A 22,359-nucleotide genomic window follows, 5' to 3' on the forward strand; every position below is an offset into this window, starting at 1 on the left:
AAATAAAAAAGAAATTTGGAACACTGCAGAACGAGTGTGTGTGTGTGTGTGTGTGTGTGTAGAATTCCAGGAGGGAAGAAAAAAAGAATAAAAACAAAATTCATAAAGAGGTAGCAGCCAAGAATTTCCTAAAATTTATGAAAACCATTAAGTTATAAGTTGAACTGTGTTCCCCCAAAATCTTATATGTTGAAGTCCTAACACTACCTCAGAGTGTGGCCTTATTTGGAGAACATAGTTTTTACAGAGGTAATCAAGTTAAAATGAGGTCATTAGGATGGGCCCTAATCCAGTATAACTGATATCCTTATACAAAGGGAAAATCTGGACTCAGAGACACACACAATGTAAAGGGATATAGGGAGAAAATAGCCATCTACAAGTCAAAGAGAGAAGCCAGGAACAGAACCTTCCCTTACAGACCCAGAAAGAATCAATCCTACTGACATCTTGATTTTGGACTTCTAGGGTCCAGAAGTATGAGACAATAAATTTTTGTTTAGGCCACCCAGTGTGAGGTATTCTGTTATAACAGCCCTAATACACTAATATACCATCAATTTAAGTAGTTCTGCAAACCCCAAACCATGCAAATATGAAGACCACACCACCAAGGCATATCATTGTAATAACTACTAAAAACCACACAGAGAAAATAACTTATCTCCTGCCTCTAATATGCTTTTGCTCTCCATTCTGCTCTATTGCTTTTGAAATGCATACTTGATCACATCACTTGCAAATTAAAATCCTTTTTTGGTACTTAACTCTGTACCATCTTATCAAATAAACCAGGGCTCCCCATTTAGCAAAATTTCTGCCTCTACCTCTACTATTCTTTTTAATGTTGCCAAAGCCACAGAATGACACTGGTATTGTTATAACCTGTCTTCCAAGAGGAATGGACAACACTCCCCATTAAAGAGCTTCATCTAGCAGTTTAACTCCAGTGATAACTTCAAGAACAATTACTGTGCTTCTCAGCCACAAACCAAACCAATTTAATTCCAGTCAAAGTCAGCTCCCTCCCAAAAAGATTATTAAAAAAATTATAATCCTTATAGAGATGTACTGCTGCAGAGCATTTTATTACATAATTCTCATAATTATTCTGGGAAGCAGAAATGTTAACCCTTTTAGTTTATGGATGAGGAAATTGATAGTCAGGGAGATTAAGTTTTGTTAACTAATAATTAGTGGGTGTTAAAAAAGTTCTCATGTTTGAACCCTGGTGAGAAGATTTTTGTTCATTTGGGAGTATATATATATTACTTGTTAATCCTCACCCCAGGGTATTTTCTTCCATTGATTTTTAGAAAGAGTAGAAGGGAAGGATGGAGGGAGATGGAAAGAGTGACAGAGGGAAGGGAGGGAGGAAGGAAGAGAGAGAGATGAAGAGAGAGAGAGAGAGAGAGAGAGAGAGAGAGAGAGAGAGAGAGAGAGAGAGAGAGAAAACAATGTGAGAGAGACACATGGATTGGTTGCCTCCCGCACGACCCCAACTGGGGCTGGGGATCAAACCTGCAGCATAGGTATGTGCCCTTGACCAGGAATCGAACCCTTCAGTCCACAGGCTGATGTTCTCTAACTGCTGAGCCAAACTGGCCAGGAAGGAAGTGTATTTTTTTTCCTGTAGCAAATATGAAAAACTGATAAAAAGTATATAAGATGGGGTGGGGAAACCATATTATCAGTTCCCAAAAGTGATAGGTTTGGTAAGATTTTATTACAATCTATTTCCTATGATCTTTTCCTTAAACAAACAAAAATGTTAGTTCTGAAAAACTACATATAGTGAAAAAAAAGTTATACCCACTACCCAAATGTTTTGAATAGTATTTTCTGATATTCACTTCAGATCTCCTTTTAAAAATATAAAAATGTTCTAGATGAAAGTCACGTGCTTTTCTTTACACCCTGAATTTGTGGATTTATCATTTCATACTCTGCTCTTTACTTTGATCAATATTCATCATTAAATTTATACTAAACTTAAAAATAATGAAAATCTTACAACTGCCTCCTCCTGCTTTCAAAACTTTGTTCCTGACTACCTCTCCAGCTTTATCACTTCCTCATACATACCAGATATCAGAAATTGCTCTCGGCTCCACCAATTTTGCCATGCTCTCTTATGTTCCCATGCTTTTGAAAATGCTCATCAGAGATTATAAACTTTCATTTATCTAATTACTGAAATTTCAGAGTTCAGCTTCTTTGGGAGAATTTTTCTCCATATCTTCCACACCCAAATTAGATAAAGTAGCAATTCAATCTGTTCTCACAGTAGCCTATAGTTACCTCTATTATAGCATTTATCACACAGAATTGCAATAATGTGTTTCATTGTATTTTCCCCATCAGAAGACTAAAGAGTTCTATGAGAGCAGTGTCTCTTTTCACAGTGCTGGGCAAAGAAGAAGTGCTCAATAAATGCTTGCTTAACAAACCTCACCAAGCCGTTTTTTGAATAGTCTTCAAAGCAGACTAAATGATTTTATGTAATTCTATAAATAAAGAGCTAGGGATTATAGGTCACTATTATAAAATTATAAAAGGCTTTTTTGGGGGGAGAGTCAAAATGATGAATTGACCATTCCCATTCATGGTTTCTCCCTCCTGAGACTTCTATAAAATGAAAAGTAAAGAAATACACAGGTATAAACCAACAAGAAGAAGAATACCTGAGAAAAAGATTCCTATAGCCTGGCTGGTATGGTTCAGTGGTTGAGCGTCAACTCCTGCACCAAGAGGTCACTGGTTTGATTCCCAGTCAGGGCACATGCCCAGGTTGTGGGCCAGATACCCCGTGCAGGGAATGCAGGAGGAGGCCAGTCGATGTTCTCTCTCATCGATGTTTCTATCTCTCTCTCCCTCTCCCTTCCTCTTTCTCTAAAATCAATAAAGAAAAAAAATTAAAAAAAGAAAAAAAGATTCCTACAGATTTTTAAAAGACAGAATGTGAATGGAAGAGTGAGAAGTGTGGAGAAAAAGAGGTTACGAGTATACAGAAAGAAAGCTACGCCTGGGAAAGGAGCAGATCTGTTTTGCAGAATCACCGAGAAACTTTGATCCAGAAAATGATGAATATAAAAGGGTGGAGTGAGTAGTGGGGTTGAAATCAGGACAATTAATTAAAAGTGTGAATGCCGCCCAGCCAGTGTGGCTCAGTGGACTGAGCATTGTCCCATGGACAGAGAGGTCTCGGTTTGATTGCTGGTCAGGACACATGCCTGGGTTGCAAGCTCAGTCCCAGTAGGGGGTGTGCAGGAGGCAGCTGATGGATGTTTCTCTCTCACATTGATGTTCCTATCTCTCCTCCTTCCCCTCTCTCTCTCTAAAAAAAAAAAAAAAAAATTAAAAATGTGAATGCCAAACACCCAAAACCACCTCCTATGTAACTTTCCTACTTGGCAGCCAAGGCACTATGTCCCAGGCAAAAAATATGAGTTCTTCTCTAAAGAGTTAAAATACCATGGCAAAAAGACTAGCCTTTTGTCATTTAGAGCTCTTCCTTCCCAGACTAATACCAGCTCCTAACCTACACAGACATTAATGGTTAAACCAAAGAGTAATAGACCGCCCCTACCTATGGACAGAGGGCTTGGCCCCTCAATCAATTTTTCCATACCTCATTCTTAAATATGAATGGACAGAGATATATGAGTTTTGAGGAAAGCCAAATTCATAAGAGAAAAAGACCACGACAAGTAGGAGGAAAAAAAATAAAGGACTCGACCAGGAAACCAGACAATTCAGGAAAGAGAAAAAAGTTTTCATATCTTCAGAGACACTAGATACTGTATCCATAAAATCAGAAAGGGTTGCCATTAAAAAAGGAACAGAGAAAAAAATAATTCTTAGAAATTTAAAATATGACTGTAAAACATAAAAATATAAAATAATGAAGCTGGAAGGCAAAGTTGAAATCTTCCAGAAAGTAAAACAAAAAGATCAAGGTTGAGAAAACACAGAACATAATAAATATCAATCTAGGAGATCCCACATCTGATTAATCAGTGTTACAGAAAGAAAAAATAAAAAAAGGAATGGAAAGAACAATTATTCTGGAGTTGAAGAACACCAATTTTTAGAATGAAAGAACACACCATGAGCCCTGGGATGGTTTGGCTCAGAGGTTAGAACTTTGGCCTGCGGTCTGGAGAGATACGGGTTCGGTTCCCGCTAAGGGCACATACCTTGGTTGCAGTTTGTCCCCGGCCCTGGTTGGGTTGGGTGGGTGGCAACCACTCGGTGTCCCTTTCACGTCGATGTTTCTCTCTCTCTCTCCATCCCACTCTATCTGAACAAAATATATCAAAAAATGTCCTCAGGTGACGATAAAAAAAAAAAAAAAAAAGCATACACCATGAATGAAAAACATGTAGATATGTTATTATAAAAATTTCAGAACACCATGGATAATGTAAACAATAGTAATTCACAAAGGACCTTGCAAAGACTTTATATCAATGGAAAAACATCTTCTAAACTATGTGAGAAAATGCTTTTGAACCACTCAAACTATCAAAGCATACGTGAAAACATAATAAAGACATTTTTAGATATAAAGACTTACTTTGTTTTCCTTTTTAAACTTATCTTTATTGTTGAATGTTTTATAGATGTACCCACCTGCCTTGATCCCCCTCCTCCCCACTCCCACCTAGCTCCTGCCTTCCCCACACTATTATCTGTGTCTATTGGTTATGCGTATATGCATGTAAGTTCTTTACTTTCTCTCTTTCCACCCCTACCTCCCCACTTCCCTTTGAGGTTCATCGGTCTAACAATTTGTTGGGGTTTTTTTTTTTACTAGGAGGGTATGTTCATTTTTTAAATTTTTTATTTTATTTATTTTTTTAATCTTTATTGTTGAATGTATTACAGATGTTCCTCATTTTTTCCCCCATTGACTCCTTCCTCCCCACTCCCGCCCCCCTCCTGCCTTTTCCCACACTGCTGTCTGTGTCCATTGCTTACATATAAGTTTTTTGGTTTATCTCTCCCCCCCCCACCCCCTTCCCTTTAAGGTTTGTCAGTCTAGCAACCAATTTGTTCTTCTTAATCCCTTCAACTTTTTCATCCATTTCCCCAACCCCCCTCCTATCTGGCAACCAACAAAATGTTCTCTGTATCTATGAGAATGTTTCTGTTCTACCTGTTCATTTGTTTGTAGATTCCATTGTCGATAGATATGTATTCATTGCCATTTTGTTTGTTCATATATTTTATCATTTTCTTCAAAAAGACCCTTCAACATTTCGTATAACAGTTTGGTGGTGATGAACTCCTTTAACTTTTTCTGGTCTGGGAAAAGTCTTTATATGGCCATCGATTCTAAATGACAGCTTTGCAGGATAGAGTAATCTTGGTAGTAGGTTCTTGTTTTTCATCACTCTGAATATTTCTTGCCACTCCCTTCTGGCCTGCAAAGTTTCTTTTGAGAAATCAGCTGACAGTCTTATGGGAACTCCCTTGTAGGTAATTATCTGCTTTTCTCTTGCTGCTTTTAAGATTCTCTCTCTCTCATGAACCTTTTGCATTCTGATGATTTGTCTTGGTGTGGGCCTCTTGGGGTTCATCTTGTTTGGGACTCTCTGTGCTTCCTGGACTTATATGTCTGTTTCCTTCACCAAGTTAAGAAAGATTTCTGCCGCCCTGGCTGGTTTGGCTCAGCAGTTAGAACGTCGGTCTGCGGTCCAGAGAGACCCGGGTTCGGTTCCTGCTAAGGGCATGTACCTCGGTTGCAGTTTGTCCCCGGCCCTGGTCGGTTGTGCGGGTGGCAGCCACTCGATGTGTTCCTTTCACATCGATGTTTCTCTCTCTCTCTCTTTCTTCCTCTCTCTCCCTCCCACTCTACCTGAACAAAAAAAAAAAAAAAAAAAAGAAAGTTTTCTGCCATTGTTTCAAATAGGTTTTCAACTTCTTGTTCTCTCTTCTCCTTCTGGCACCCCAAGATGCGAATGTTGGCACGCTTGAAGTTGTCCCAAAGTCTCCATACACTATCCTCATTTTTTAAAATTCTTTTTCTTTTTGCTGTTCTGATTGGGTGTTTTTTGCTTCCTTATATTCCAAATTGATGGTTTGCTTCTTGGCTTTACCTACTCTACGATTGAATCTGTGTAAATTATTCTTTATTTCAGTTAGTGCCTCCTTCATTTCTGACTGGTCCTTTTTATACTCTTGAGGCCCTCACTAAGTTCGCTGAGGTTCTCACTAAGTTCACTGAGCATCCTTATAAGCCGTATTTTGAACTCAGCATCTGTTAGGTTGCTTATCTCCATTTCGCTTAGTCCGTTTCCTGGGGTTTTGTTCTGTACTTTCATTTGGGACTTGTTTCTTTGTCTCATTTTGGCTGCCTCCCTGTGTTTGTTTCTATGTATTACTTAACGAGTGGTATGGGGCTAGCTGAGATCAGATGATGTTTGTTTGAAAGAATTTAGGAAAACTTGAAGCCGGATCCAAGACAGGCCAATCCTATGGTAAAGCAACTGGCAACAGCTTGGGTGGGCCTGAAAGTTGGGTGGGGCAGGGAATCACCATGGTGGGGCAACCAGTGTGAGCCAGGTTGCTGGAGTCCCAGATAGTGGCTGTCTGCCGCCCCAGGGAAGGGCTCACCATAGGAACAAAGGCCTCTGACAGCACATTTGTTCCCCAGAAAGCCCCCTCTCCAGCCCTCATTCCAATGCCAAACAGCTCAGTTCTTCCCTGTATGTTTCTGGCGCCCACTGAGCTGTCTGCCCTCCAAGCTTACAAGGAGTGAGTGCGATAAGTCCGTGTGCGGGCCCTTTAAGAGGAGCTGCTTGGGGCTCCAGCCGCCTCAGCCTCCCTGTGCCTCAGTTCTCGCTGGTTTTTCCAGGCAGAAGTTATGGGGACTTCTCTTCCTGGCACTGGAACCCTGAGCAGGGTGCCTGGTGTGGGAGGGGGACCCCTCATACCTCAGCTGAGGTATCCTCCTGACTTTTATCCGCCACATGTGGGTGTGGGACCAACCCGATGCCTCTGCACCTCCTACCAGTCTCGATGTGGCTGCTGCTTTAATTCCGTAGTTGTAGGACTTCCATTCAGCTTGATTTCAGTCGGTTTTGAATGATGGTTGTTCTGTAGTTTAGTTGTACTTTGATGTGGTTGTGGAGGATGCGATACCACGTTTACCTACGTAGCGATCTTGACCAGATGTCCCTAACAACCAACTTGTATCCCCCCGCCCCCCTTTTTTTTATAATTTTTTTTTTTTTTACTTGAGAGAAAGAGGAAGAAAGAGAGAGAAAGAGAAACATCGATGACAGAGTACACTGATTGGCCGCCTCCTACATACCCCCCACTGGGGATTTGACCCACAACCTGGGCATGTGCCCTGACCAGGAATCAAACCAGCAACCTCTTGGTGAATGGGTCAATGCTCAACCACTGGGCCACACTGGCCAGGCCAATGTGTACTTCTTAATCCCTTCATCTTTTTCACTCAACCCCCCTCCCATCTGGCAACAAAAAGTTCTCTGTATCTATGAGTCTGTTTCTGTTCTGCTGCCTCTTTTGTTTGTAGATTCAATTGTTGATAGATATGTACTTACTGTCAATTTATTGTTCATATTTTTTATCTTCTTTTTCTTCAAGAAGATACTTCAACATTACATATAATACTGGTTTGGTAGTGATAAACTCCTTTAGCTTTTTCTTGTCTGGGAAAACTATATGGCCATCGATTCTAAAGGACAGCTTTGCAGGATAGAGTTATCTTGGTTTTAGGTCCTTGCTTTTCATCATTTTAACTATTTCTTGCCACTCCCTTCTGGCCTGCAAAGTTTCTTTTAAGAAATCAGCTGACAGCCTTATAGTCACATCATGGGAGTGTCAGAAGGAGAAGAGAGAGCAAGAAACGGAAAACCTATTTGAAAAAATAATGACAGAAAACTTCCATTACTTGGTGAGAGAAACAGACACACAAGTCTAGGAAGCACAGAGTGTCCCAAACAAGATGAACCCAAAGAGGTCCACACCAAGACACATTATCATCAAAATGCAAATGGTTAAAGACAGAGAATCTTAAAAGCAGCAAGAGAAAAGCAGTTAGTTACCTACAACGAAGACTCAGAAATTTATTTCTTGCAACTTCTACTTTAAAAAAAAATTAATTGGAGACTTCTGATCAAGATGGCGGCGTAGGTAACACTGTACTCGCCTCCTCCCACAACCACATCAAAGTTACAACTAAACTACAGAACAACCATCATTCAAAGCCACCTGAAATAAAGCTGAGTGGAAGTCCTACAACTACAAAATTGAAGAAGCCACATCTGGTAGGAGGGGTGGAGGAGCGGATGGGCTGGTCCCACACCCACATGTGGCGGATAAAAACCAGGATACCTCAGCTGTGAAGGTCGTCCCTGAGGAGCAAGGGGTCCACGCCCCACACCAGGTACCCTGCTCAGGGTTCCAGTGCTAGGAAGAGAAGTCCCCATACCTTCTGGCTGTAAACACTAGCAGGGATTGAGACTGAGAGAGGCTGACGCTGGAGCCCCAGGCAGTTCCTCTTTAAGGGTCAAAGCACAGACGTACTCAGACTCACACCCTCCAGGCTCCAGCGTAGGGGAGACAGCTTGAAAGGCACCAGAGACATAGGGAAAGAACTGAGTTGTTTCGCACTGGGACAAGAGCGTTCTCCCAGACAAATGTGCTGGAGGAGGCTACCGTTCCTTTGGTGAGGCCTTTCCCATGGGTCTGGCAGACAGCCACCATATCTGGGACTCCAGCAACCTGGCTCATACTGTTTGCTCTGCCTTAGTGATTCCCTGAGACCCTACCCCACCCAACTTTCAGGCCCATCCAAGCTATTTCTAGTGGCTGTACCATAGGATTGGCCTGTCTTGGCTCCTGCTTCAGATTTTCCTAAATTCCCTCAAATAAGCAGCATCTGGCCTCAGCAATTTCCATACCTCTCATAAAGTGGCCCCAGGATCAGCACTAGGAGCAGCCAGCATTGGTTCACAGCTTGGCTTTGCCTGGGCACCTCCAAGCCCAGGACAAGAAGCAACCACCTGCAGATCGCTTTGTAGCTTATGCCTGGTGGGCCTGGGTACAATAGAGGCAGTGGCTAACCTTGACCCCGAGCCAGCACACTCAGTGGACAGCTTCAGACCACATCGAAGCACAACCACCCAACCACCTCCACAAGCGACAACTCAAGGAATGCACTCTGTGGGTACCAGAGCCCTGCTGAAGTAAGTCTTGCTCTGTGTGGTGGGCTTCTGCACAGCTGGTCCTCCAAGGTAGTCAGAGGTCAGTTGTCAGTGGGCACAGCCAGTCCTTTCAGCTGATCAATCTGAGTAAATCCCTCACTGACTTACCAACAGCAATCAAGACTCAATTACAACAGAAGGCTGTAAAGTCCACACAAGGGGTGCACCTCGAGGGCCCAGCTGGGTGATCAGGGAGGCTGTGCTACTGGACTCTATAGGGCACCTACTACAATAGCCCACCCTAGGAAGCCTAGAAGACATAGCAACTCTACCTAATACATAGAAACAAACAGGGAGGCAAGCAAAATGAGGAGACAAAGAAACATGTCCCAAATGAGAGAACAGAACAAAACTCCAGGAAAAGAACTAAGTGAAATGGAGATAAGCAATCTAACAGATGCAGAGTTCAAAACACTGGTTATAAGGATGCTCAATGAACTTAGTGAGGGCCTCAGAGCATAAGAAAGGACCAGTCAGAAATAAAGAATGCACTAACTGAAATAAAGAATAATTTACAGAGAATCAATAGTACAGTAGGTAAAGCCAAGAAGCAGACCAGCCCTGGCCAGTTTGGCTCAGTGGTTGAACGTCGGCCTGTAGACCAGAAAGTCCCAGGTTTGGTTCCCGCTAGGGGCACGTACCACAAAAAAACAAAAAAAACAAAAAAAGAAAAGAAGCAGACCAACGATTTGGAATGTAAGGAAGCAAAAAATACCCAATCCGAACAGCAAAAAGAAAAAAGAATTTTAAAAAATGAGGATAGTGTAAGGAGCCTTTTGGACAACTTCAAGTGTACCAACATTCACATCATGGGGGTACCAGAAAGAGAATAGAGACAGCAAGAAATTAAAAAACTATTTGAAAAATTAATAACAGAAAACTCCCCTAATGTGGTAAAGGAAACAGACATACATACAAATCCAGGAAGCAGAGAGAGTCTCAAACAATAAGAACCCCAAGAGGCTCACACCAAGACACATCATCATCAAAATGCAAAAGATTAAAGACAGAGAGAATCTTAAAAGCAGCAAGAGAAAGCAGTTAGTTACCTACAAGAGAGATCCCATAAGACTGTCAGCTGATTTCTCAAAAGAAACGCTGCAGGCCAGAAAGGAGTGGCAAGAAATATTCAAAGTGATGAAAAACAAGAACCTACAACCAAGATTACTCTAAGCTATCATTTAGAATCAATGGACATATAGTTTCCTAGACAAGAAAAAGCTAAAGGAGTTCATCACCACCAAACCAGTATTATATGAAATGTTGAAGGGTCTTCTTGAAGAAAAAGTAGATAAAAAATATAAACAATAAAACGGCAATACATACATATCCATCAACAAGTGAATCTACAAACAAAATGAACAAGCAGATCAGAAACATTCTCATAGATACAGAGAACTTTTTGTTGGTTGCCAGATGGGAGGGCATTTGGGGAAATGGGTGAAGAAGGTGAAGGAATTAAGAAGTACAAATTGGTTGCTAGACTGACAAACCTCAAAGGAGGTGGGAGGACAGGAAGAGAGAAACCAGAGAACTTACATGCATAAATGCATAACCAATGGACACTGACAATAGTGTGGAGAAGGCAGGAAGGGGGCAGGAGCGGGGAGGGGGGAGTCGATAGGGGAAAAAGGAGGAACTTCTATAATACATTTGACAATAAAGATTAAGTTTAAAAAAATAAAATAAAATAAATTAATTGGCCTAGCCAGTGTGGCTCAGTGGATTGAGCATTGTCCCATGGACTGAGTAATCCCTGTTCGATTTCTGGTCAGAGCACATGCCGAGGTTTCAGGCTTGATCCCCAGTAGGGGGTGTGCAGGAGGCAGCCAACTGATGTTTCTCTCTCACACTGATGTTTCTATCTCTCCCTAAAAAAATCAATAAAAAACATATTTAAAACAATAAAATGGCCCTGGCTGGTTTGGCTCAGCGGTTGGAGCATCAGCCTGCGGACCAGAGGCCCAGGTTTGGTTCCCGCTACGGGCACGTACCAAAAAAAGATAAATAATAAAAAAAATTAATCAAGGATGTGCTTTGGCAAAATAAGAGAGTACCAAGAAGACATAGAATCTTTTTTTTTTTAATCCTCACCCGAGGACATTTTATGATATTTTGTTCAGATAAAGTGGGAGGGGGAGAGAGAGAGAGAAACATAGACAGGAAAGGAATACATCGAATGGTCGCCACCCTCACGATCCAACCAGGGCTGGGGACAAACTGCAACTGAGGTACATGCCCCTAGCGGGAACCAAACCTGGGTCTCTCCGGGTGGCGGGCCGATGCTCTAACCACTGAGCGACACCGGCCAGGGCAGAAGACATAGAATCTTGAAAATACAGGCCTGCCCGGCTGGTGTGGCTCAGTGATTGAGCATCAACCCATGCACCAAGAGTTCGCTGATTTGATTCCCAGTCAGGGCACATGCCCAGGGTGTGGGCCAAATCCCCAGTGGGGGTATTCAGGAGGTAGCCAATTGATGTTCTCTCTCATGTATGTTTCTATCTCTCTCTCTCTCTCTCTAAAATCAATAAAGGAGAAAAAGAAAAGGAAAATAAAGGACTTATCTAAAAATAACAATAAAGACTAGTCCTAGGCTGAGATCTAGAAACCTAAAACTGGAATAGGAGAATGGAAGTTCAGGCAGAAAGGCGTTTGGGGAAAATGTAGATTCAGAATATCTGACAGAAAAAGGGAGGGTAGGTATGCAATGAGAAAGCAAACAATGCAAGAAAAAAAGAAATTATAGGAAAAAGCCAAACATCTCTAATATAACCATAGCTAACATAATATCCTGCAGTGAACAGTGTTTACACATAGGTGTACTATAAACTTTATTTATTAATTTCCAACCTTTAAAACAAGGAATACAATTATGATTATAGAATAGACTATAAATATTATCAGCCTAACATCAGTATAAAAGTTAAGTATAGTTCACTGAAGTTGGAAAACTGGAGATAGATGAAAACCAATGGGAAAGAATAAGGATGTTAATATCCTCATTTCACAAAGCAGGGAGCATAAAGTTAGTAGTAAAAAAATAGTAGAGTATAGCTGACCTTTGAACAACAGAGGTTTGAATGTCATAGATCTACTTATACAAGGTGATTGGCCATCTGTACCCCCTGGGTTTTGCTTTCACAAATTCAACCAACCATGGATTGAAAATAGCATTTTTAATCTGCAGATGCGGAAGCCCGACTGTATGCATTGTTCTATGTCATTTTATATAAGAGATTTTGGTATCTGCAGCAGGTCACAGAAACAATCCCCAGTGGATATTGAGGGATGACAGCATGACAGTTAAGTTTTTGGAGAGTCAAAAGTCATATGCAGATTTGCAACTGCACAGGGGATGGGGGTGGTCAATGCCCCTAAACCCAGTGTGTTCAAGGGTCAACTGTACTTCAATTTATAAAGGTAATCAAAAAATTTAAAAGTTATACAATACTATTGGGAGAAAAAGGAAGGCCGGTAAATATAAGCTAAATTCTCATTTGTCACATCAAGTAATTAAAAGATATTTTTTCTTAAATAGGATAAAACAGGAAAGAACAATAAGGTCATGTAATTTAGAGATATGACGACAAATGCCAAAAAAAAAGTTAAATGAGTTAAAAGGAATTGCTTCTAGGAAGTGGGACAGGTGAGCTCTATAATATCATATTGCTTTTATGACTACATATAGTGATTAAAACTTTTTAGAAAATTAAGTACAAATTGACAGTTTCAGAGGCCATTAGACAAATGTCCAATTATCAATTCTGTTATTAATAACAGAATATTTCCATCTAGTTTTCTACATATATTTCAGCCTAATTTTATATCCTGTAACAGTAACTTGACATGCTCCCTTTGAAATCCTAACATAAGGCCTAATAAATCAGGGTATGCATGAGCTTTAGCATCAGAAAGATCAAGATCTTAATTTAGACTCAACCACTTGCTAGCTATATTACTTGTACAAAGTTATTAACCCTCTTCAAAAGTAATTTCTTCATCTGTGAACTGAAGATAATGCTTATCCTCATAGAGTTAAATAACACATATAAAACAGTCACTGACAAATAGTAACCAATCAATATGATAGTTTTAATTACTACTTACATTGGCCACCACTTTTACTTCTTTGTACTGTGCTTCATAGAAAATTCCAGCATTTTCCAGGGCTTCCGTTAGTGAGGGTCCACTTTTCACCTGCTTATCTAATCCAGTCACAAATTCCTCCAGCTTGGCACTTGCCTCCTCAAATTCTTTGGAGAATTTCTTCCCACCAGTCTTATCTAAAATAAGAGAGGAAGTAATCATTTCAGGATAAAAAAGAAAAAGTAAACAATTTAATTTTTTTTTATCCTCACCCAAGGACATTTTCCCATTTTTTTGTTCAGATAGAGTGAGAGGGAAAGAGAGAGAGAGAAACATCAATGTGAAAGGGACACATCAAGTGGCTGCCTCCCACACAACCCAACCAGGGCAGGGGACAAACTGCAACCGAGGTACATGCCCTTAGTGGGAACCAAACCCAGGTCTCTCTGGACCGCAGGCTGATGCTCCAACAGGCCAGGGCAACAATTTCATTTTTTGAAGAAAACCCCACTTCAGATGATCAGTGAACCTGTTCTTGCTGCCTTAATGTGTAATATTCTTAGCCTCATAGTTTCACCTTTAAAAAGTTTCTCCAAATCACAAAACATTATTAAAATGATTCCTGTGAATCTACTAAAGTTAAAAGAATGCATCATGAAGGTATCTGTAATTATAGTAAACAAAATAAAATCCAACTAAAAGAAAGTTCATTGATTTTCTTCACAGATTTGATGCCACACTACTTAGAAATAATGAAATGAGCCTTGATTCTGTTCACTTAGACCATTCACTTTTTTTAGTTTTTAATTTTGTTGTTAATTTTCACCTGAGGATATTTTTCCATTGATTGTTTTAAGATGAGTGGGGGCTTCAATGTGAAAGAGACACATTGATTGGTTGCATCACGCATGACCCTAAATGGGGCCAGGGACCAAACCTGCAACCCAGGTACATGCCCTTGTCTGGAACCCATGACCCTTTGGTGCAGGGGCTGATGCTCTAACCAGGGTGATAATAACTTTTAACCTCCACAATGTGTGAAATACATGAGAAAACTAAGGTTCAGAAAAGTAAAGATAAAGCGACCTCTCTATGAATCACACTAAAAATTCTTCTTTCCTATCCGATGATCCCTGATAATTTCATATCTGAAGAGTACAAACCATCAATTATTTTTGAAACAATAGTGACATTACAAACTGTTACTTACTCAGAATTCTAAGTATACTTCTTTCCCCATGACTGTAGGAATATGGCTTTAGAAACAGATACAAATTTTTTCTTTGTCTCTCATTAGCTGTGTAACTTGGGCAAGCTACTCATCTCCTTATGAAGCCTCAGATTTCTCATGTACAAAAATGGAGGTTTTTAATATACTTCTGGGTTGTTGGAGGTTTTTAATATACTTCTGAGTTGTCATGAGGATTAAATTCAGTAACATGTTAAATTTAAAGCATGGTGCAATAATAAAATAAATGCCAAAATGAATACCTAATAGCCTTTAACTCATTATTTAAAAAATATTTATCAAATGCCTATTATGTACCAAACATTGCTCTGGATGCTAGATAAAGCAGTGAACAAATAAGGATAATTTCTACTTTAGTGAGATTTATATTCTAACAAATTATTAGTTTAATTGATTTTTAGAGAGAGAGGAAGGGAGAGGGAGAGAGAGAGAAACATCAATGAGAGAGGACATCAATTGACCACCTCCTGCATGCCCCCTACTGGCCCACAACCGGGGCATATGCCCTGACCCAGAATTGAACCAGTGACTTCTTGGTGCATTGGTCAACGCTCAACCACTGAGCCACACCGGCCAGGCCTAATAAATTATTGATATTATTACTTATAATTTAGAATGTAAGGAAAACAAAGCAACTAACTACATTTTATGAGGCATTACAGTGACCTTATTAAAGAGCATACCCAAAGCAGTTAATCACACATGTAAAATACACCTGTCTATATATAACTTAATGTGAAGAAAGTACCAGAGCCCTGGCCGGTTTGGCTCAGCGGTTAGAGCATCGACCTGTGGTCCTGAGAGACCCGGGTTCGGTTCCCGCTAAGGGCACGTACCTCGGTTGCAGTTTGTCCCCGGCCCTGGTCGGTCGTGCAGGTGGCAGCCACTCGATGTGTTCCTTTCACATCGATGTTTCTCTCTCTCTCTCTGTTCCTCTCTCTCCCTCCCACTCTACCTGAACAAAAAAATGGGAAAATGTCCTCGGGTGAGGATTAAAAAAAAAAAAGAAAGTACCAGAAGTGAATTTATTTTTTGGGTTTTTTAACTTATTTTTTCTCCAGCTTCCTTGAAATCTAATTGACATATAACACTGTGTACGTTTAATGTGTACAACAGGAAGGACAGAAATTTACTAATGAAATGTACATGCATGTAATCACTACCTGGGAAAGCAGAGCTGGCTGGCACAACTGCTCTCTACAACCAACCTAAGGTTTCCTTCATGGGAGAAGCCAATCTCACAACTTGAAAATGACAGATATGGAAAGAAAATATGAGTTATTCTAGTTAGAAGGATGTAAGTATTACCTTTTAAGCATTTGAGAGTTTCTGTGCTACATACATCCACCCGCATAGTTGACAGCTGTTTTTCCTTCAACTCTATTTGATCTTCTGAGCGCTTGTATAGCAACAGCTCTTCAATGAGGGCCTGAGACTGAACACAAAGCAGAGTTCAATTTCATTCACAAGATCAATGATCTGTTTATCTTTCCCTATTAAAACCTAATAAAACCCCAAGAGGAAAAAACCCTTCAAATTTTGTTATAATCAAGGATATGAATAACAATTCTCATGCCAAAGTATTTGTTTAGTCATATACTTTACTTTTTTTTATTTTTTATCCTCACCCGAGGATATTTTTCCATTTTTTGTACAGATAGAGTGGGAGGGAGAGAGAGGAAGGGAGAGAGAGAGAGAGAAACATCGATGTGAAGGGACACATCGAGTGGCTGCCACCCGCACGACCAACCAGGGCCGGGGACAAACTGCAACCGAAGTACATGCCCTTAGCGGGAACCGAACCCGGGTCTCTCCGGACCGCAGGCCGACGCTCTAACCGCTGAGCCAAACTGGCCAGGGCTAGTCATATACTTTAAATTACAGCGGTTTTCAACCTGTGGCTCGTGACCCCTTTGAGGGTCAAACGACCCTTTCACAGGGGTTGCCTAAGACATAGCAGTAGCAAAATTACAGTTATGAAGTAGCAACAAAAATATTTTATGGCTGGAGGTCACCACAACATGAGGAACTGTATTAAAGGGTTGCGGCATTAGGAAGGTTGAGAACCACTGCTTTAAAAGATCCTTTCCTGCCCTGGCCAGGTGGCTCAGTTAGTCGGAGTGTTGTTCCATACACCAAAAGGTTGTGGGTTTGATTCACAGTCAGGGGATATACCTAAGTTGTGGGTTCGATCCTGGGTTGGGGCATGTATGGGAGGTAACAGATCGATGTTTCTCGCTCTCTCTCCGCTCTCCTCTAAAAATTAATAAAAACATATCATTGGGTGAGGATTAAAAAAAAGATCCTTTTCCTTAGGTATTCAAAGCTATTTATGGATATAGGGTTAAGAATGAAACAAAGGTCCATTTATATCTTCTTTAAATTCTAGTTACATAAACATAGTCTTATTATGTTAACTCTATACAAATTCTAATTTAGTAGAGCTTCATAGAAAAATGAATCCCTTGTTGGGGGATTCAGTACAGAAATAAGCCTGTAATAGAAACACATAAAACTTCAAGTAATCTGAGCCCAATCTGGATTCTTTTAGAACTTAAAATATAATTGATGTACAACTGTATAAAAATAAATCTTATTGGACTACACTGGAAACTGTAACACAAAAAGGATGAATAATGCTTTGGCCATGTTTAACATATTCTGTAACTTACTCGAAATTCAGCAACTATCTTAGACTTGAGAGCAGCTTTTGGATTCGTGGATGCTGTTGGAATTAAACAAAAGGCCATTAAGAATACAGACAGAAAAAGTTGACTAATATTCAGAAAAAGTTTAGCTCCATAATTAAGGGTGTACTTTTGAACATATGTCAAACATGCATATTTAAATAATTTCTAGACTAGAGCAATATGAAATTTAAACATTCCTAAACACAGTCATATAAAAAACATATTGTTTAGATAGGACTGACCTACTTACCTCCAATAGGCCCTTTAAGTCATAAAGTCCTAGAATTAACTGATTTGGAGATCCTGAGATACATGAAGTACCCTTTTTCCTAGTCTGACTGAATGTAAAAGAGGATCTCAATACTTCAAATTAAGAGTGTTCAGGGGCAGGACATCCAATTAATCCTGAGCACTGGCTGAAGAAAATCAACAAATATCATCTCTATTCTTATGTATTTAGCTTTGGATTTCTTTTTCTGCTGACTCAGTTCAGAGCAAAAACAGGCAAAGATAGTTCTAAGTACATTATCACTGTGGTGGAACTTTGGCTGAAATGAAGACTCCTGTTGTCCTAAGCATGCAACTTATGCCCAAAAGGATGTCAGAGGACTCCCTTAATCATGATGAATATCAAATGCTTGCTGGAGCAAAACCTTCCCAAGTGTCTTGATTCACCTCCCAATTCTCACTGTCTTTTACCTTGTTCCCTCCACACCTTCAGGTCTTTCTCAATATTCCTCAGTTTGGCCCACAGCAGCCTATCACATGCAGTATTCCACTCCCTTGATCTCATGCTGGGTAAACATGATAAACATAACAGGAGCTCCTGTTAGAGAATGAGCTTCTGGCCAGGATCTGAGGCCCATGTCTAATCTGGCAGAGTGTATCCCCAAATCTGAAGGATTTCATGGCTCCCACAGAAATGCTTCTTAATGCCTAGTCTCCTCTTCAGCTCTGTTGTTTAATGCCAGCTGCCTCTAACTTCATATATCTTTGAACCTGAGAGTTAGCCTGGGCACTATCAAGTATTTATTTTCTTCTTTCAATCCCTCAACTACTCTTGAATCTTCACTCATTTAAACCCTCTTCCTGCATTTTCTTTGTTTTTTGTTTTTGTTTTTAAAGAAGTAACTCCATGATGGCTTGTTTAGTATGAGTCACTGAGAGACTCCCAGGCCTGGAAAATACAGGCTTGCCCATAGTTTATGCGAGGTACGATGTCAAATGGTCTACATTTTCTTCTGCTCCAAAAAGAGGAGTTAATTTTATATTAGTTGAGATTTTGTTCCTTACTTTGTGATTTCTTCCACTGCTTATTCGGTTGTTTGTTCAGATTTTCTTTCAGCTGCTTCTGAGTTTTGAAAGTGGTACCTGGAAAACATTTCAGTTTTTGCAATCTGGCATTATGGGAAGCTGTTCTGTCTGTCCACTTCAGTGTCAAAGTTGTAGCATGAAAAAAGGCAATCCGAGACTTTGTGTTGCTTCTTTCCTTTTCTTTCATTTTATTTAAAAAAACAAAACAAAACAAAACAAAACAAACCTACCAGATCTCTAAGAAGCTGTCAAATAAACATGATTTCTATAGTCAATGAAATGATTGGTTTTGAGAATAGAGCAGGAAGTTTAAAAATATTAATTAACACAGTAAATGAAAAATTTAACAGCTTCTTAGAAGATGCTATTTTTAAAGCAAATTTCCAGTCAAATAATGGTCATGATAGCAGATATCACCAGCTTCTATTACATGACTTAATTACATGCCTCCAATACACAGGAACTAAATAACTCTTTAAAAAACAGGTATACAACTTACTGTAAATCTAAACCAAAACAGAGACTAAAGAATGCCATTATATGCTTAATATCAAATACTTAGTGAAAACCAAAATCCTGTCCCAAAATTCTCCAACAGTAAGAGGGCAGGGCAGTAGTTATTAAACACAAAAAGTGAACTTTAAACACCTGACATAAAGCAAATGGAATAATCAGATGACCATGATCACTTAATGTGCTTGATTTTCTTTAGTCGATAACAAAATCCAACCCTCCCCAAACCAATTCTACTTAAATTTTAATTCGGGTTTTTATAAGTATTTAATTTTAAACAAACAAGGCCAGGTCCAAAACTTTATTTTTCATTATTAAGCAACAGGACCAGACCTATAAAATATATATAATTTAAAAGTCTGAACAATGACTCAAATTTTCTTTTAGAAGAGAAGACACTTACTCAAAGCTTCTCTTAATGCCATAATCATTTCTTCTGGGTAAACATTTCTATCCTCCCAGATTTTAAAGATTCGTTCTACAGATTTAGAGACAGATGGATCCCTGAGGAGAAAGAAAAAGTGAGATAGATAAAAATGTTAACGTTTCAAACTATTTATCTGAAAAGAAAGGTGTCAACAAAATTATTTTCAAATGTCCTTTGATGTTTATTTTAAAACTTTTTTTTTTATCCTCACCCGAGGACATTTTTCCATTTTTTGTTCAGGTAGAGTGGGAGGGAGAGAGAGGAATAGAGAGAGAGAGAGAGAAACATTGACATGAAAGGGACACATCGAGTGGCTGCCACCCGCACAACCGACCAGGGCCGGGGACAAACTGCAACCGAGGTACGTGCCCTTAGCGGGAACCGAACCTGGGTATCTCTGGACTGTAGGCTGATGCTCTAACTGCTAAGCCAAATCAGCCAAGGCTAAAACTTTTTTAATACAATGTCTAAAACTAAAATCTTATTCAAGACTTTTTATCAATGACACAGATGAGGCTATGAACAACACACTAAACTTTTTTGATGGATATGAAGTTGAGAGGGCTTTTCAGTGTGCTCAATGATACAACTAGCATTCTAAAAGACAGACTGAATCTAGTAAGATAAAATCTAATAATGAAGAACCTGGTCTACCTTTGAGACAACAAGGAGGGACCTGGAGAGTATTATGCTAAGAGTAATAAGTCAGTCAGAGAAAGACAAGTACCACACGATCTCAGTTATGAAATATAATGAACAAAATAAGCTGACAATCAAAATAGATCCAGAGGCATAGAAGTAAGAAACAAACTGACAAAACTCAGAGGGGTGGGGGATGGGAGGGTGGGGTAGTAAGAGATAAACCAAAAAACGTATTTCATATATGCATAACCAATGAACAGAGACAATAGTGTGGGGAAGGCAGGAAGAAGGTGGGAGCTGGGAGGAGGGAGTCAATGGGGGAACAAAAAGGAGGATGTCTATAATACTTTCAACAATAAAGGTTTAAAAAAAAAAAAAAAGAGCCCTGACCAGTTTGGCTCAGCAGTTAGAGCATCGGCCCGCGGACCAGAGAGTCCGGGTTCGGTTTCCTCTAGGGGCACGTGCCTCGGTTGCAGTTTGTCCCTGGCCCTGGTTGGGGTCGTGTGGGTGGTGACCACTTGATGTGTCTCTCTCACACTGATGTTTCTCTCTCCCCCTCTCTCTCTCCCTCTCTCTCTATCTGAACATAAGTGCAGCAATGTCCTCAAATGAGGATAAAAAAAAAAAGAGCCCTGTCGGTGTGGCTCAGGGGTTGAGCATCGACCCATGCACCAAGAAGTTACAGGTTCAATTCTCAGTCAGGGCACATGCCCAGGTTGTGGGCCCTATCCCCAAGAGGGGGGCATGTAGGAGGCGACCAATCGATGTTCTCTCTCATCAATGTTTCTTTTTCTTTCTTTTTTTTAATCCTCACCCGAGGATACTTTTCCACTTTTTTGTTCAGGTAGAGTGGGAGGGAGAGAGAGGAAGAGAGAGAGAGAAACATCGACGTGAAAGGGACACATCGAGTGGCTGCCACCCGCACGACCAACCAGGGCCGGGGACAAACTGCAACCAAGGTACGTGCCCTTAGCGGGAACCGAACCCAGGTCTCTCTGGACCGCAGGCGGACGCTCTAACCGCTGAGCCAAACTGGCCAGGGCTCATCAATGTTTCTATTGCTCTCTCCTTCTCCCTTCCTCTCTCTCTAATATCAATACAGAAAAAAATTAACAAGAAAATATATTTTGTTGCTAAAAATTGTGCTACTGTGGTCGCCCATAAGACCATAAAGTTATCTAACTATTTTTTTTAAAATTTTTTAAAAATTGTATTGATTTTAGTTAGAGAGAGAGGAAATGAGAGAGACAGAAACATCAATGAGAGAGAACATCAACTGGGGACGCAGTCCACAACCTGAACATGAGCTCTGATCGGGAATCGAACCGGTGACCTCTTGGTGCATGGGTCGACACTCAACCACTGAGCCACACCGGCCGGGCAAGTTATCTAACTTTAAATCTTCTTTAACAGGGCCCAGCTGGTGTGGCTCAGTGGTTGACCGTTGATCCATGCACCAAGAGGTCACTGGTTCGATTCCCGGTCAGGGCTCATGCCCAGGTTGTAGGCCCAATCCCTAGTGGAAGGCATGCAGGAGGCAGCCAATGGATGTTCTCTCTCATCGATGTTTCTTTCTCTCTGTCCCTCTCCCTTTCTCTCTTTCTAAAAAAATCAATAAAGAAAAAAAAAATACTTAAAAAAACCCTTCTTTAACAGAACATTATAAATAGGTTTTTAAAAATATGTTTTTATTGATTTCAGAGAAAGGGGAAGGAGAGAGGAAGAGAGGGAGGGAGGGGGACGGGGGGAGAGAGAGAACGAACCTGGTCCAAATAATCAATTACATGACTACAGAATAAGACAAGGCTTAGCAATGCTATATAGCTTTTCTTAAAGGTTTCGTCAAAAGTGTAAGAATCGCCCTGGCCAGTTTGGCTCAGCAGTTAGAGTGTTGGCCTGTGGTCCAGAGAGACCCAGGTTCGGTTCCCGCTAAGGGCATGTACCTCGGTTGCAGTTTGTCCCCGGCCCTGGTCGGTCGTGCGGGTGGCAGCCACTCGATGTGTCCCTTCACGTCGATATTTCTCTCCCTCTCTCTCCCTCCCACTCTATCTGTACAAAAAATGGAAAAATATCCTCGGGTGAGGATAAAAAAAAAAAAAGTGTAAGAATCAATCACATACTGTAACATGTTTGCCAAAAAGCTACCACTGAAATCTATAATAATACATATCTAGAATGGTGGAGGTGAGCAGT

The 22,359-nt window shown here is 40.4% G+C and overlaps 1 protein-coding gene across 8 annotated transcripts in view; it reads right to left on the reverse strand.

Moving 5' to 3' along the window:
• RPRD2 (regulation of nuclear pre-mRNA domain containing 2) overlaps positions 1 to 22,359 on the reverse strand; it is a 108,031-nt gene that overhangs the window by 17,287 nt on the left and 68,385 nt on the right. For 5 of the 8 annotated variants that reach the window (XM_036272112.1, XM_036272108.1, XM_036272111.1 and 2 more), the window contains exons 3-7: positions 19,501 to 19,601; positions 18,564 to 18,641; positions 17,253 to 17,305; positions 15,889 to 16,015; positions 13,353 to 13,528 (exon numbers count right to left, since the gene is read on the reverse strand). In XM_036272112.1, coding sequence (XP_036128005.1) covers positions 13,353 to 13,528; positions 15,889 to 16,015; positions 17,253 to 17,305; positions 18,564 to 18,641; positions 19,501 to 19,601 — 535 coding nt within the window. The remainder of the gene's footprint in view (positions 1 to 13,352; positions 13,529 to 15,888; positions 16,016 to 17,252; positions 17,306 to 18,563; positions 18,642 to 19,500; positions 19,602 to 22,359) is intronic. The other 3 variants (XM_036272110.1, XM_036272116.1, XM_036272115.1) reach the window with 1 other exon arrangement.

This window comes from Molossus molossus, unplaced genomic scaffold (genome assembly GCF_014108415.1).
Source record: "Molossus molossus isolate mMolMol1 unplaced genomic scaffold, mMolMol1.p scaffold_m16_p_20, whole genome shotgun sequence".
In the NCBI taxonomy this organism is placed as follows: domain Eukaryota; kingdom Metazoa; phylum Chordata; class Mammalia; order Chiroptera; family Molossidae; genus Molossus; species Molossus molossus.